This window comes from Ostrinia furnacalis, unplaced genomic scaffold (genome assembly GCF_004193835.3).
Source record: "Ostrinia furnacalis isolate ACB-3 unplaced genomic scaffold, ASM419383v2 OfSCF2106, whole genome shotgun sequence".
NCBI classification, from domain to species: Eukaryota; Metazoa; Arthropoda; class Insecta; order Lepidoptera; family Crambidae; genus Ostrinia; species Ostrinia furnacalis.
This window is the reverse complement of record NW_021132345.1, coordinates 742,743-758,169: the sequence shown is the minus strand read 5'-3', so window position 1 is coordinate 758,169 and position 15,427 is coordinate 742,743. Positions and strand designations below refer to the sequence as shown.

Sequence of the window (15,427 nt, the reverse complement as noted above, 5' to 3'; positions counted from 1 at the left end):
CCGGTATCCTCCAGCAAAATTGGGTCAGGATAAAAGTTAAGCGGGCTGGCTGACGATAGGGGAGAAGTCCCCCCCTCCCAAGGTAGGCGCAAGCGTGGGCAATTCAACGGAAAGGTGGGGTTGCTAAACTAGGACGTTTTGTGTGTTGGGGAGGTGCAGGAGAGTTCGTAACAGAAGTTTCGGGGAGAGGCCTACGCGTGGGCAATTCAATAGAAGGGTGGGGTTGCTAAGCTAGGAGGTTTTGCGTGTTGGGGAGGTGCAGGAGACTTCGTACCAGAAGTTTCGGGGAGAAGCCCACGCGTGGGCAATTCAATAGAAGGGTGGGGTTGCTAAACTAGGAGGTTTTGCGTGTTGGGGAGGTGCAGGAGAGTTCGTACCAGAAGTTTCGGGGGGAGGCCCACGCGTGGGCAATTCAATAGAAGGGTGGGGTTGCTAAGCTAGGAGGTTTTGCGTGTTGGGGAGGTGCAGGAGACTTCGTACCAGAAGTTTCAGGGGAGGCTAGGGGTGGGGGGCAGGTGGTGGGAGTGTGGGGTTGCAAGTAAGTGCTGGAACGGTAGGGGAAGTGGACTGATATCCTCCTACGGGAGGTCAGAAGACTGCACCGGAAGTTTCAGCGAGGGAAGGGGGCGGGGGGCAGCCTAGGTTACCTTATATTTATCTAGGTATGATCTGTCATAGAATTGTAGCCTAAAACCAAACATCTAATATTAGAATTCAATGTTTTAACATTGTTTTCGATAGAACATTTAAGAAGTTAATCAAGTTAATCAAATTAATGATTATTGATTAATGATTAACAAATTAATCATGATTATGATTACTTTTTTAATCATGATTATTTTAATCAGGATTAATTTAATCATGATTAAAATTAATCAAATTAATTAATTGATTAAAAAATTAATTGATTAGTGCCAACACTGGTACCAAGATTATGGATATTTTTAGGTAGTAGGCAAACTAAGGCTGTTGTCAGCTGTATGCTCAAACAGCTACGAGTATAGTCACGTTTTTACCGTCAACGTACACCTTACGTCACATGTATTATCTCATACATTTACAATTGTGCATGTGAAAATTTTCCAAGTCTGAAAGAAAACTGGAATTGGCATTTGGCGAAGACTATTTGTTTTAACGAAACAGCCATGTAAATTATGAAGAAGTTGGAGATTCTCATTGAACCTTAGAATTGTTTGTATGTAATCAATAAATGGAGTGAGAGAATCAGTGTAAAAACAGTTGAGTGACAAAATTTAATGACGCGATTTTAGCACAATAGGGACGACCATTGTCACAATGTCTTTTGAAGAAATATATTAGCAAAACTGGCAAAACGGCAGATGAAAACTTTCTTACACATATCCCTATTTGATCTATAACTACATCTTATATCCAGTAGACACTTAGTTGATAATGAATTCTAATAAAGGTCAAAGCTCAAGCGTCAAGGCAATAAACATGCCCACGTCCGAATCACCGCTGCTATCGAAAATGAAAAGGTCGAATACAAATCGTACCATGTAAAGGGAATCTAAATTGCACCTGCTACTCGCTTGCTTAGACAATATGGCCACCTACACACAATCTTAGGCAGAGTGGCACCACCTATCTTTGACGGTAACTTTAACGTTAACCGGTGTTTTTGTATGGAGTTTGAAAGATTTTTGACGTTTGTCAAAGCTAAAGTAAGATGGTGCCACCCAGCCCTATAGGTGTACAAAGTACAAATACGCCGGTGTTTTAAACGAGTTTTCTCAATGAACCAATTTTAACTTGCACTGTAGGAGGACTCGATTGATCTTATTCCCATGAAATTCTGTTTATAGTAAAAAAGCTTGATGATATTTCAATACCTACCTTATACTGTTTGTCTTTCGTTCCAGGCCCTGTTCTCATACGCATATAAAATATGCCATTTTATCGAATCGAAGGCTGAGTTGCACCACCTAACTTTAACAGTAACTATAACGATAATAATCGGTGTTTTTTGGATGGAATTTGACAGACTTTTGACGTTTGTCGAAGTTAAAGTAAGATGGTGCAACCCAGCCTAAGATTAAAAGTAAAGTGCCCAACATTTCAGCCATGGTGTAGTTTGGTTAATCCCCTCCCCTATTCTTAGCGCATGTAAGTAGTTTGAAATTTGATCCTGAAGTTTCAAAGAAACATGATCCATAATGAGGGACAAAATACGACCCGTGATGGTAACTGCGCTTAGTAGTAGCTTTGGACGAGGGAGGAAAAAATTACAATTATTTTCAATAAGTTTTTAAAGTTATATGCTTCAGTAGACGACAAGTATGAAGGAATTGGTTAGTTAAATGTTGGATAGTTTCATAAGTCAGTAGATGTTTTCACCAGATTTCAGTGGATGTAATCACAAAGAAGTGCTTTTAACTGGTCATAGTTACAAACATTTGCTTTATCTACTTAAATATAACTAATTATCTAACCAGAATTGTCGTAACTTCAACTAAATGCTGAATTTAATGATATGCTTATTGCTTACTTTCCAACTATCAAAATATGTAAGTAGACCAAAAGGGTACTTAGATAACTTAATGTCGTTAGTATTCAACTAATGCTTAGCCTACCTAATGTATGCACTGCCTTACAGTGTAGCAGATATGTAAATAAGTAATGATTTATCATTATACTAGGCTAAAATAAAATTGCATGGTAAATTCTAAGCCTAGGGGAGGCCTTTGTCCAGCAGTGGACGTCTTTCGGCTGAAACGAACGAACGAACGAAATTGTAAGCCTGCTAAAATGTGCTATCATTATAACTACGCTTCTAATTAAAGTTAGTTGTTTAGTTTAGTTGGAATTATAACAATTATTAAGACTGAAGGTTGTAGACAAGGAAAAGTTTTCAAGAAGTAAACGTTTGAAGAAAATAATCATTATAACAGCGGTGTTAGTTACGTAATAAGTTGTCGGTCACAAGTAAATATCCAATTACACGTTAGCCAGTTGCGTAAGGGCTGACAGTAACACAAGGGCAGTACAGAATGCATTATTGTCGAGTCTGGATAGTACTGAGAAGTGCAGTGTGTGACAATGCAGGAGTTTGTGGAGGAGCTGTTTAGACTGCCCTTCCCCAGGTTAGTGTGAACGATAATGGTATATTTCGATACGACCATCAACCTTTAAGAAACCGGACTGATCTAAACAACAAATTGTTATATCGTTATGAAGTGCTTCTAATAATTTAATAACCACCGTACTTGTACAGAACATTGGCTTTTTCAGAACATCAGTTTTACACTTTTATTGCAAAATATATCGCCTATTTCAACTGTAGATGTCATTCTTGGATTGAAGTTTATGAGAAAGTCCAGACAATACTTTTCCGATTATCCGATAACAGATGAACTAAACTGATAGTCGTTAACTGATGGTTAATTTTACTACATGATTATATTATCATGTCAACAATTAACTATCAATTAAACGGGTTTATTAAAAGGCAATTACTTAACTCTTTTACCTATGTGGTTATTGTATTCACAATAATTGTGTTAACGTAGAAAGTAACTTATTATGTATCTGTATGTACTAAGTACTCAGTCTCTTATAATTCAAAAGATACTAAATATCTTCGTAATTATTATAATACTTAACGATTAAATTTATTTTCAATCGAAGAAACTTACTAACTTATTCGCGATCATGCTGATAAATCTTAATCATATTTCGCTAGATTTAAGTCACCATTCCTATTTGGTTCAATAGATTCAATACATTATTCAGATAATTCGTCTGGCCTTGCGATTCTAGTATCTTTACCTTGTAGTGTTTAGGTGGCGGGTACGACACAGTACTAGATTTTGATCCCTGAAGATGTCAGTCAGCCATCGCACAGTGTTTTATGAAGTAATTTTTCGGACATGGCCTTTTTATTGAAAAAGCGGCTAGTTAAGGCGATTTAAATGATAGCTACGAAATTCCCATGTAGCTAGGATGTCTAGTATTTACAAAAAAAATGAAATTTGTCAATTTTTAATCGCTAAGCATTTTAAACAATGAGGGTTTTCGCGGTTGAAAAATCCGCCAGATGGCAATACGTAGACGGGAGGTCCAAATGCTGCATGATTGGTGGATTTTGACATGACATTGACATATGTCAAAATCCACCAATCAAGCAGCATTTGGACCTCCCGTCTACGTATTGCCATCTGGCTAGACATGCTAGTCATATGGGGATTTCGTAGCTATCATTTAAATCGCCTTAGATAGCCGCTCCGAAAAATGGTCTTCATAAAACACTGTGCATCATGACAAAACGTGAAACGCACCAGATAAGAGCGAGGACGGATCTTCGTCAAGTGGTGTTCAGTTTACTTAAAACTTTTATCGTCTAGCTATTTCAACTGCATATTCATAGCATTGCTAATTTTACGTAATGATGACAAATTGTGCTAACCGCCGCGTCATGATCATTCCTTTTCCTTGTTTACTCAACGTGTAATAGTTTCGTACGTTTTATAAGCGTTTTATCATAAGTACAAATACTGATCCCATTCTAAATGCTAAGATGGCCGTAGAACACGTTTCAACACCCGTGACTGTTCGAGAAAACCGTGACGTCACTATAGTTCCCAGTTTTATAAATCGAGAACACATACATTATCTTTCAATTTGCTGCCATAATATTACTGCACCGTGAAGGTTTCACGGCCTTTAAGCAAGGTACAGATACATGAAATAAAAATAAGAATTTAAGAAAGGTTGCCTTGAGGGCTTTATACTTCAACTCTATCTTTTTATTTATGAAGGTATAGCCTTGATTTGTATCTGGCTTGTATAATGTAGACAAATAAAAAGCCTAGGACACTGTGGACAAATTTGAATGAGTTTATTATACATGATAGTCGTAAGTAGTTTTTTGTTGTTGTGGGTTAAAATCACAAAAATTTTATGCTATTTATCCCAAAGGCAACGAAAATCTTGGTCAGCTCTTTTGTCGCTTGATTCCTGACATTTGAAGTGTACAAAGGGACTGATATTCCCAAGATGTTCCGTCAGTCACTTCTGCGTATTATTCCATAGTCTATGCTTCGTTCAATTTCCTACAAACACCACCTCTAAGACGCAGGTAATGGTACTGTTGTGTAACGTAATGATGATAGCAAACGATTCGCGTAGAAACGTATTCACTAAGTGCATAATAAGTGTTTGATATCATTTCGCTACCGCAATGTAATTTCTAGTAAATAACTCATTAATGATCCACGTTATCAAATATGTGCCTATAATCCTATATATTTAATTATTAAGCATCCTTTGCCTAATAATTTAAACCATTTAAAATTATAACTTATCAGTATCAGTTATTACAACACTCAAAACAATACAACTTACGGTTCCTATGCATTATGTATATTTATGAATTGTGGTTATTACGATATAATTGTAGTTTGCTAATGGCATTGATTATTATGGTTTCCTTGATAAATATAATCTGACTTATAGTAGGATATTTTATTTGTGATGCCCAAAGTACAGTTTGAAAGCCAGTCTCTGGCGTCTATTGTGATGAAAAAGTATGTAGAGACGTAGAGACTTAGCGACAACCATCTTCAGCTACGTACGCGTGATTCTAAGAGCCTATGCACACCAGTTGTAGGCACCTTGATACGCATTTCATGCAATCAGCAGAAAACATCACAATCCCAACTAATATTATAAATGCGAAAGTAACTCTGTCTGTCTGTCTGTCTGTCTGTCTGTCTGTCTGTTACGCTTTCCCGCTTAAACCTCGCAACCGATTTTGATGAAATTTGGCATAGAGATAGTTTGAGTCCCGGGAAAGAACATAGGATAGTTTTTATCCCGGTTTTTGAAACAGGGACGCGCGCGATAAAGTTTTTCTGTGACAGACAAAATTCCACGCGGGCGAAGCCGCGGGCGGAAAGCTAGTCTACATTATAATCTTTTTAACCGCGCATTCTAACGCGCGATCGTTTACGACGCATGACGCCTGAAAACATTGTGTGCATGGGCTCTTACAGATACTTCTCAGGTGAAGATAAGCGTTCAGGATGATTGACATGTTGTTGAAGATACTGTGATAATGTTGACAGAACTTCGATCTGTCACGATAACGTAGACCCAGAGGCAGAGTGGCTCAGGACAATAGACTCAGTCGTCACCTTCCAGTGGAAATTATAATGTATGTGCGCTGAGTAAATAAAATTAACAATAGTGCCGTGCAGTGAGGAGTTATGGCTAATCTATTAAAGAGGTGAGTGCGGCAAATGTGTAATATTAACATTTTGTTAATGTAAAAATAATTTTGCGAACTTTTAATTATACTAAGTACCTACTTAATTAGTATAAAAGTACTAGTTTGAGTAAAAAGTTTTCCTCAATTTTCCTGTATAAAAGTTTGTGTGTGATATTTTCAACACACAGTCTTTTGTTTGTTCTTTCATCACAAAGAAATTAAGTATGTATTATATGTTACAATACCCTCTTATACTTGTCTTTCTGTGCCGATATGTTACAAAAACCGAACAGTGTTTTATTAGGTATAACTGAAGCAGGTTTAAAGTTTTCCAGTGATTACAAACTAACGGTAACTGAGTTTTTTATTCATATTCATCACTAAAACACACGCACGCAGTCACGATGGCGTGGGATCGCGGAAAATAATCTTAGTCTGAAAAATAATATCATTTTTACAGCAGAAAAACCAATTTACCGCAATAATGAGAAGATTATGTGGGAGAATACGTTGTAATATAATATTTTAACATCATTTAAATTCTCACTGTTAAAGATTAGACAGACTACGGGCATCCTAAATAATAAGGAAACTTATGCCAGTTGTGATAGGTGCGATTTTGTATCTTAGATGTGAAGACTGTACATTTATTTGAAACATCTCACAATCTTATCTCAAACGGACCGAGCTGTCTATTGGTACGGATAACGCAACGAGAGGCGCCGAAAGTGAAACTTTATGAAAAGTAAAAACACAAGTTTACAGTTTTATTGTTACCGACATTTCGTCAAACATGACGCCGTTGGAATCAGAGGTGTAATTAAAAAAACGAAACAAAAAACGGCAAATGCCGAACGCATTGCATGGCAAAAAATGCTAAGTGGCAGTAATAAAAGATAGGGAGATATTTCTTTGATCTATTGCCCAAAGACAGCGTGAAAATGCATTGCGTGTTGATAGATGCTGGTTAATTTAAGAACGTGGCAACCAGAATACAAATAAAACTGTATTTGTAGGTATTTTGAGCAACTCGGACACACGGGCGCCCGACGCGTGGGACAGCCGCGTATTTTAAACCTACGTTTAAAATACCTACATCTCCTTAGAGCTAATTAACATCATTACGAAACTGCGTGTAGGCTGGGACCTTGTCTTTTTCATTATTAACTTTAAAACAATATGAATAAGGGCGTACTCATTTGCCTCGTAAGTTATTCTTAAGGTTGTCTGTACATTAGATAATTTGTTAATAAACATGGAATGTTTGTATGACTTTGAAATACAGTGTACTTAATCAAATTCGTCTATTTGTCGTTTGATTGCCATCGCCGCCTTATTGTTCACACCATGATTTATGCTCAGATCTATCTGTTAATAGTTGTTAACCACAACAGAACCTATATTACCCAGTTAAATCCCATAAATAATTTCTCTCGCAGCGGTGGCATTAAAACAGTTTTACGCTTGTCACCGCATGATCAAGATTACACAATGTAACCAGGCGCTAAACGTATATTAAAATCATAAAACCGTGCCAGCTTGTGAAATTTGCATACATATTCATAATACTAAGTTAGTTAGTTATTAATTATATAAACTTTATGAAAATAAAAATGTGCCAGTCATCTTCAGGAATGTAGAGTCAAGTTAGTGGAATTAGGTGTAGTAATTAAAATATTAATTTAATTAACACGTAAGTTACACAATAATTTTATTACGGAGAAAGTAACTTATTGAAATAATTTAACTAATAATTATTATGTAAACAATTTCAACAGACTGTCATGTAATTTTTTTGCAACTGGAAAGTAACTGTATAATAAGGTTACCATTCACTAAATAAACATGTGCTTTAAAAAAAACTTAATAAGGATATAACTGTCTTATTATAATACTCATAATTATTATAGGTACAGTCAGCATCAGTTGATTTTAAATATAGTGTAAAATCTTGTGATAAAAAGATCAACTGAGGATAAGATGAACTGACGTTTTTTCCCAGCCAATATTGAATGTAGAATACTTATCAACAACTTAAAATTACCTGTACAGTACGTAAGCCACTTTTAATCAAAGGTAAGCAAGTAATGCTGGGTTGCACAATCTTACTTTGACTTTAACAAATGTCAAAAATCTGTAAAACTCCATACAAAAAACACCGGTTATCGTTATAGTTACGATCAAAGTTAGGTGGTGCAACTCAGCCTTAGATTTGCATAAACTGTGCCAAAATATGGTCATCGTAAACTCCAGCATATGGAGTGAACTGCATTTAATTTTGTTTCCAAGGTGGATGAGTGTTATTTAGAGAAAAGCTCAGATCCATTCCCGCCCACTGCGCTTGCACGTAGCAATAAATCAATTAATTAAATTGAACTACAGATTTAAATTACTTTTGCCTTAACTTCCGTGTTTCGTGGGACTGGGTTGTATTTCATAATAAAGAATGAGTTGGTGAGTAAAAATTGCCTAATTTAAAATAAATCTAAGAGGTGTCTTGGCTTTTGGAAGCTGTACTGTTACACCTCTCATTTTATCATAAAAGGTGGGCCTTAAACACTAATTTTAGAACAAAATTTTCATTCTAGGTGTCCCTTAACACGTTGCCCTAGATTAGAGTTCAACGCGCTCTTTCAACTTCAGGTACTAGCTGACCCGGCGAACTTCGTACCGCCTATGTTTATCAGAAATAACATAGAATTCTGATGATGAAAGATTTTTTCAAATTGGTCGAGTAGTTTCATGCTTCAAAAAAATAAACGTACAAATATTTCCTTGTTATAATATTAGTATAGATTAATTACAAGTTTAGCACTGTAGTAATTCGATAACTCATCAAATAGCTAGATTACAGTAGTAGCAGTTCGGGTGTTACAACTATCTAATATGGATTTAAAATAGTTTCCGTTAGTTAATCCTGCCGCTCACCTTGATGGGCTACATCAAAAGTGTTGCTACTAGGAAACTAATTTTATTAGCTCTAATATTGTATCGGTACACATTACACAATAATTATTGAAACCCTCTTCTAATATAAAATATTATTATGTAATTGGGACGTTTAGGACAATCCTGATTTATGTGATTTTTATTTAGTTTATTATAATCTGTCTAATGTACAACACTAAACTAATGATCAAAATTATTTGGTTGTATGTACATGTCGTTCGTTCGAACGAACGAACAATGTGCCCACCCACCCACTAAGTGGACCGACGATCTGGTGAAATTCGCGGAAGGTGCCTGGACGGGCGGCGCGTAGCGTAGGTCTTTGTGGAAATCTGTGGAAATCCTTGGGGGTGGCCTTTGTCCAGCAGTGGACGTCTTTCGGCTGAAACGGACTAACATATGTACCCATGACATAGGATTCTTCAATATTTTTACCTAATTAACCAAGTAGTGAGGATCAGTGTACATCACTTATTGTCTGACTTGAGTGTATTTATAATCAGCAGCCCCTAAAATTAAAACCTAAAACTTAAAAAGCTTTTCCAAAAGTTCATCAGAGCCGGAGCTTTGTGTGGGCCATATTACTATTAGTTGGCGCAACGCCCCATAGAAATATTCATAGAGTAAACATTGTTACGTGAATAATGCAACAGACACCTAGTTTTTTGGAAACAATACATTGTCTTGTCCCATGGTTAGAGGCAGCTGAACAAATGCCATCGACCCGAAACGAACAAACATACATACATGACCGTACCTAACTACCACCACGTGTAATACGTTAGAAATAAATATTTCATATTTAGGTACCCAATTGGTACCAACTAATTGGTGGTTTACAACATAATATTGCATTTATTAATATTTATTAATTAACAACCAAAACAATTTTCATAAATTAGGAATCAGTTTTAATATGTTTTCAAATGCAATTTAGCCCTAGATTAAATTTTCATCACGAATCGTCTAGTCTTCCATAACATTTTTTCAGACTTAAATAGGTCATTGTTTTTTTATGAAAGCCAACAAAGACAAATTGTTCTATTTACTGTAATTTTTTTACTGATCACTGTAGTCAGTGCTTGTTTCAATATTTGTTCTTGCACGCCTACTTTATTTGTTCAGTGTTATTTATTGAAATGAATACGCAGCCTACATCCATTTCCTCACCTTGTTAATATCAATTTAAAGTGGTGTCTACCAATAAAAATACGTTTGTCTTCACGCACGTATTCCGTTGAGTTTTTGTCGGAATACTATTTTATGAAAGCCTTGAATGAGTTGCGAAAGTTATAAAACAAGTGACGCACGTAAGGTGCGCGTGAGACGTGAGTTTATTGATGTTGTTTGTTAAAGTTAGCCTTTGTAAACTAGTGCTAGTAAATTGGTTTTTGCAAAACGTTTGTTCGTCTGTATCGTGTCAGCGGTTGCCTTGCTCGTCAGTTGGAGATCTGTCTTTAACAAAACGCATAGGACTTTTAGGCTGAGTTGCACCACCTAACTTTAACGGTAACCATAACGAAAACCGTGGAGTTTTGACAGACTATTGGTGTCTTTGCAAAGCTTACAGAACTGTGAGCACGGAGGCTCTGCCAGTCCTGGCTGGTGTACTGCCGGTCGACTTAGAGGTACAAAAGCGTGCGGCTATGTACTTCGCATCAAGGGAAAATATAACCTCCGATTTCTTAAATAGCCGCGATCGTTCTAAAATAAGTCGATTATTTGATTCCCGAGAAGTCGTTGAAGAAGATTTACTTAATGAATGGCAAAAAAGATGGGATACGCCAGTCAAAGGACGTCACTTATATAAATTCTTCCCGAATGTACGCGAACGTCTAACTAGGCGATGGTTAGAAATCGACCATTGCTCGTCGCAGTTCCTCACGGGACATGGCAACTTTAAACATAAACTTCACGAATTCAAACTAGTTCCGTCTCCTTTTTGCGAGTGTTCCACTGATGATGTCAGTCATACTAGCTTTCCGCCCGCGGCTTCGCCCGCGTGGAATTTTGTCTGTCACAGAAAAACTTTATCGCGCGCGTCCCTGTTTCAAAAACCGGGATAAAAACTATCCTATGTTCTTTCCCGGGACTCAAACTATCTCTATGCCAAATTTCATCAAAATCGGTTGCGAGGTTTAAGCGGGAAAGCGTAACAGACAGACAGACAGACAGACAGACAGACAGACAGACAGACAGAGTTACTTTCGCATTTATAATATTAGTTGGGATAAAAATCGGAACGCGATTTAGAAAGCAGTTGCTGTGCCCTAGTGAATCCACCCCCTAGGAAGACCGGTCCAGCGATAGTTCAAGCGATGCCAATATATTTATTAGCGGACTATCGTTAAATAGTATCACCTTTAATACCTGTTACCATACCTGTTACTGTGGCAATCTGTTCTTCTTCGGAGATATTGTGTTGCGTTGCGGCGACCGTTACCAAATCGATTGGTAATGATCAGTAAGGATAGGTCAGCGTGTACTTTAGCCGAAGCACATTTCACAACACTATGCATTCGATTATAAGCTATATTACACATGTTCAGATGGGTGCTGTGATATTTTAAATGTTATTTGTAGTGTACTTAAAATATTACATTTCCAATTCAGATTGTATGATTGATTAGATTTATCTAGGTACTACTATATAAAAATAAGTCGGGTTTTCCTTCCTGACGCTATAACTCCAGAACGCACGAACCAATTTCCACGGTTTTGCATTGGTGTCGGGCTCCGTGAGGTTTATAGCAAAAAAAAATCAGGAATATTTAACAAACGAAATTCCACGCGGGCGATGCCGCGGGCGGAAAGCTAGTTATTTATAAAATTAAGCTAACTAGCTACATCTTCTAGCTAACTTTAGCACCATAGGACATGTTATGTCATTTATATGATTACAATAATAATATATTTTATATTCACTTAGTTTACATTTAATCATACATGATAGTTACTGATTTATCGTAATTTATTTAAAACCGACCGACCAAAAACAAATATGAATAATGACACATATTTCTTAATCACTGTAATAAAGTAATTATAATTAAAAGTATTACTGATGTACTAATTTCTAGAGCGACAATAATATTATTGACTTTAGCGATAATGTAATTTGGTGTTATACCGTTTTAATAGCAACCAATTGGATAACTTTGGAATTTGATTTATTTGATGTTTATTTTGTTACAATATTAACTGTTAAACTACCTATTAACTAATGATAATATGGACTGAGTTGAACTCATTATTTTAATTGATCCAGTTTCAAAATACACTTAAGTGAGTTTTAAGTATTTGTGATTGGTACATCACTATAAACAGTTAGGCTGAGTTGCACCATCTTATTTTAACTTTGACAAACATCAAAAATCTGTCAAACTCCATACAAAAAGCACCGGTTATTGTTATTTTTACGGTTAAAATAAGATGGTGCAACTGAGCCTTAGTAAGTTTAATCGGTGTCGATCTTTAAACCGACCAACTAACTGCTCTACTCTATATCTCTTTCATAATCTGTAACGAATCTAACGTCTACCTGAAATCTGAAAGACATTGCCTGAAATGCCTTATGTCCACAGATTTGTAGACATTCGATAGCATATCAAGCGTAACAGTTGCAGTGCAAGAGACGTTTTATTACTCAAGCAATAAGGGCGATCTCAAGGCCAACATGTTACTCTCACAAGAACTTAACTTTTCCTTTTCTTTTTATTTCGATTAAGCCTTCGAATTAAGGCTAGTGGTGGCAGAAATGATGCCACTATATTTTGACTTTAGTGAGATCATGACAAATAAAGAAATAGTTTCTTAATTAATAAAATAGTTTGGAATATCTATTTTAGCCAAAAATGCCTATGTTTGAAGGGTCCACACTTCCAAAAATACACGTTCTTAATTACTGGTAAGGTTAAAAACACTTTTTTTTCTCTATGCCAGTTTAAGACCACCGGTTTCATGATATCAAAGTCAGAGAAGACACACTGTTTTGATAAACCTACAGTATACAAAATGATAATGATCACCGCATTCGTATCACAGAATAGAAGCCGTGTTACGTAACTTGTAACCGTCGCCGGCGACCGTTGCGCGCGCGCAGATAAACTTATCTCGCGCGTTACAAGGCGATTTATCAATTTGTTGCCTACAAATTGGCTTCCTCCTGCTTCCTTTCTATGGGTGAAAAGACACTTAACCAAATGGTTATTGGAGTCAATTTGAACCATTTATTGAACGAAAAAAATGACCTTCCTTTTCTCCTAAGTAAGTCAATAATCTTAAACCGGTTGGGTTATCGTCTTCGTCGTATTGACAGATATACGTGCGCTCATTTAAGTTACTGTAGCTTAGATACAAGTTTGTTGGTTTTAGCTTAGGTAGACTACTTAAAATTGTATGTTCATATTACCTAACCGAGTTGTTTATTTTAATTCATTCTTTAATCAATATCATGACGATTTTCACAACTTTTCATGATCAGCATTATATTGTATTTCAGTCGATTTCAAAGTGTGAAGTACTAGTTTACAATTCATTTGACATTGCGTATGAGGATTTACCTACTTGTGTTTTTCACATGAAGGTAGCGATAGAATTTTTGTTTGCCTTTTTTTCTTCAGAACTTCTTCATGTTCAGAATAATGTGCGAATATTTTCAACTGCATAATGTGGAGAAGAACTATTTTAGGTACCTATCTGTGATTTAACACATCTCTACGATGTTCACGTTTAAAGTATTTGGAACTATGGTGGTACCAACTGCTTTCTTTGAAATGAAGTTCATGACTTGTGACGAATGACAGTACACTACAGTGCAGCTATTTCTTTTCAAAATCGCACCTATTCCAACTAGCATAAGATGCCACAGTGTAAAGCTTGATGTGCTCTCGTCCGTACATTCACGTTTTTGTGCGTTATTGCGTCTTATTGCCTCCACCGCTAGTTCAGTAATCAGTTTCGCAACACTCGATTTTGCTTTTTGTTTCTGCTTGTTATAGCAAACAAATCTTGATCGAACTTTCTGTACATTTATCACGATGTTGGTAGCCATATTTACCTATTAGCGTTTTAGAATTAGATAAAGTTCAAAGTTGTTTTGATTGAGGCAATGTCTGATATTCCTGGCGGCCACCCAAATTGCACTTTTTAACGTTACTCGTACATTTCGAAAGCATGCTCTTGAGTTCTATTTTAAAAACATCTCGTGCAGAGACTGCCTGTATCAATTTTCTCTTTTTTTGGCCATGAATTGTGTGGTAATTAGTAGTAATGTGTATTAGTGATAGCCATCAGCTATGACGTCACACACTCACGTAACTGACACCGGTGTGTATAAATATGTTACAGTCAAAACTCATAATCAGTCAAAACCACTTTTGACTGGAAAAATCAGTCAAAAGTGATATTGAACAAAGGCATCAGTCAAAACCACTTTTGACTGATTTTTGCAAAAATTTAATTCATCCGACCGGAAAAATTGATAATCTACTACTAATCTTTTACCTGACAAATACCCAGATTTCTTAAAAGGTAGATGTGATCATTTTGTATGCACAAATCACAAAAATTTTACACTTTAAAATGGTTTTATAACACATTTTTATGATTTCCAAGTACTTTCCAAAAATCTTTGTATGAATTTTAACTGATTGGTATTTTAAATCAGGCGAAACCACTTATTGACTAATTTTTTGCACTCAAAAGTGGTTTTGACTAATACCTTTAGTCAATATCACTTTTGACTGATTTTTCCAGTCAAAAGTGGTTTTGACCGATTATGTGTTTTGACTGTAACATATACATTTCATAACGTTAGTAATGTGAGCAGGCTGTCTACAAAGTCGTTTACGCAATGCTTGATCAGTATTTGACTTGTTAATGCCCATTTAATTGAATTCATGAATATTAATAGAGTTAATTAATTCAGTAATTTTCTCCTTTTACGTCCGTATTAGGACTAACATATCCGTTTTGTCGAGTCGTATTACTTAGGAGTTCATGTTTCATAGAGTATGAATTAAAGTCATTAATATACAGCGTTGAGCTTCGAGTCCTTATTTGGAGTAATGATGGCTTGATTCGAAAACAATGGCTTCCTTCCTATAAGATCCGTTGCACGAACCATGCACCCAGTATAACTAGACCCCTATGCCACAAAAGTTAGCCTGCCTAACTGGGTCTGCCAGAACTGGATTAGTTCGAAGGGAAATCAGTCGAGGATCGGCTGAGAATGACAATCGATGGCGA

At 36.3% G+C, this 15,427-nt stretch overlaps 1 protein-coding gene across 2 annotated transcripts in view; it reads left to right on the top strand.

Annotated features, from left to right (window-relative positions):
- Nucleotides 1-15,427, top strand: part of Nost (Nostrin) — a 79,420-nt gene that overhangs the window by 1,425 nt on the left and 62,568 nt on the right. Inside the window, exon 1 of one of the 2 annotated variants that reach the window (XM_028307183.1) lies at nucleotides 6,149-6,247. The exons of the other annotated variant lie outside the window; for it this stretch is intronic. Coding sequence (XP_028162984.1) covers nucleotides 6,228-6,247 — 20 coding nt within the window. The 5' untranslated portion in view covers nucleotides 6,149-6,227. Of the gene's footprint in view, nucleotides 1-6,148; nucleotides 6,248-15,427 lie in introns of those variants that run through there. 2 annotated transcript variants of the gene reach the window in all.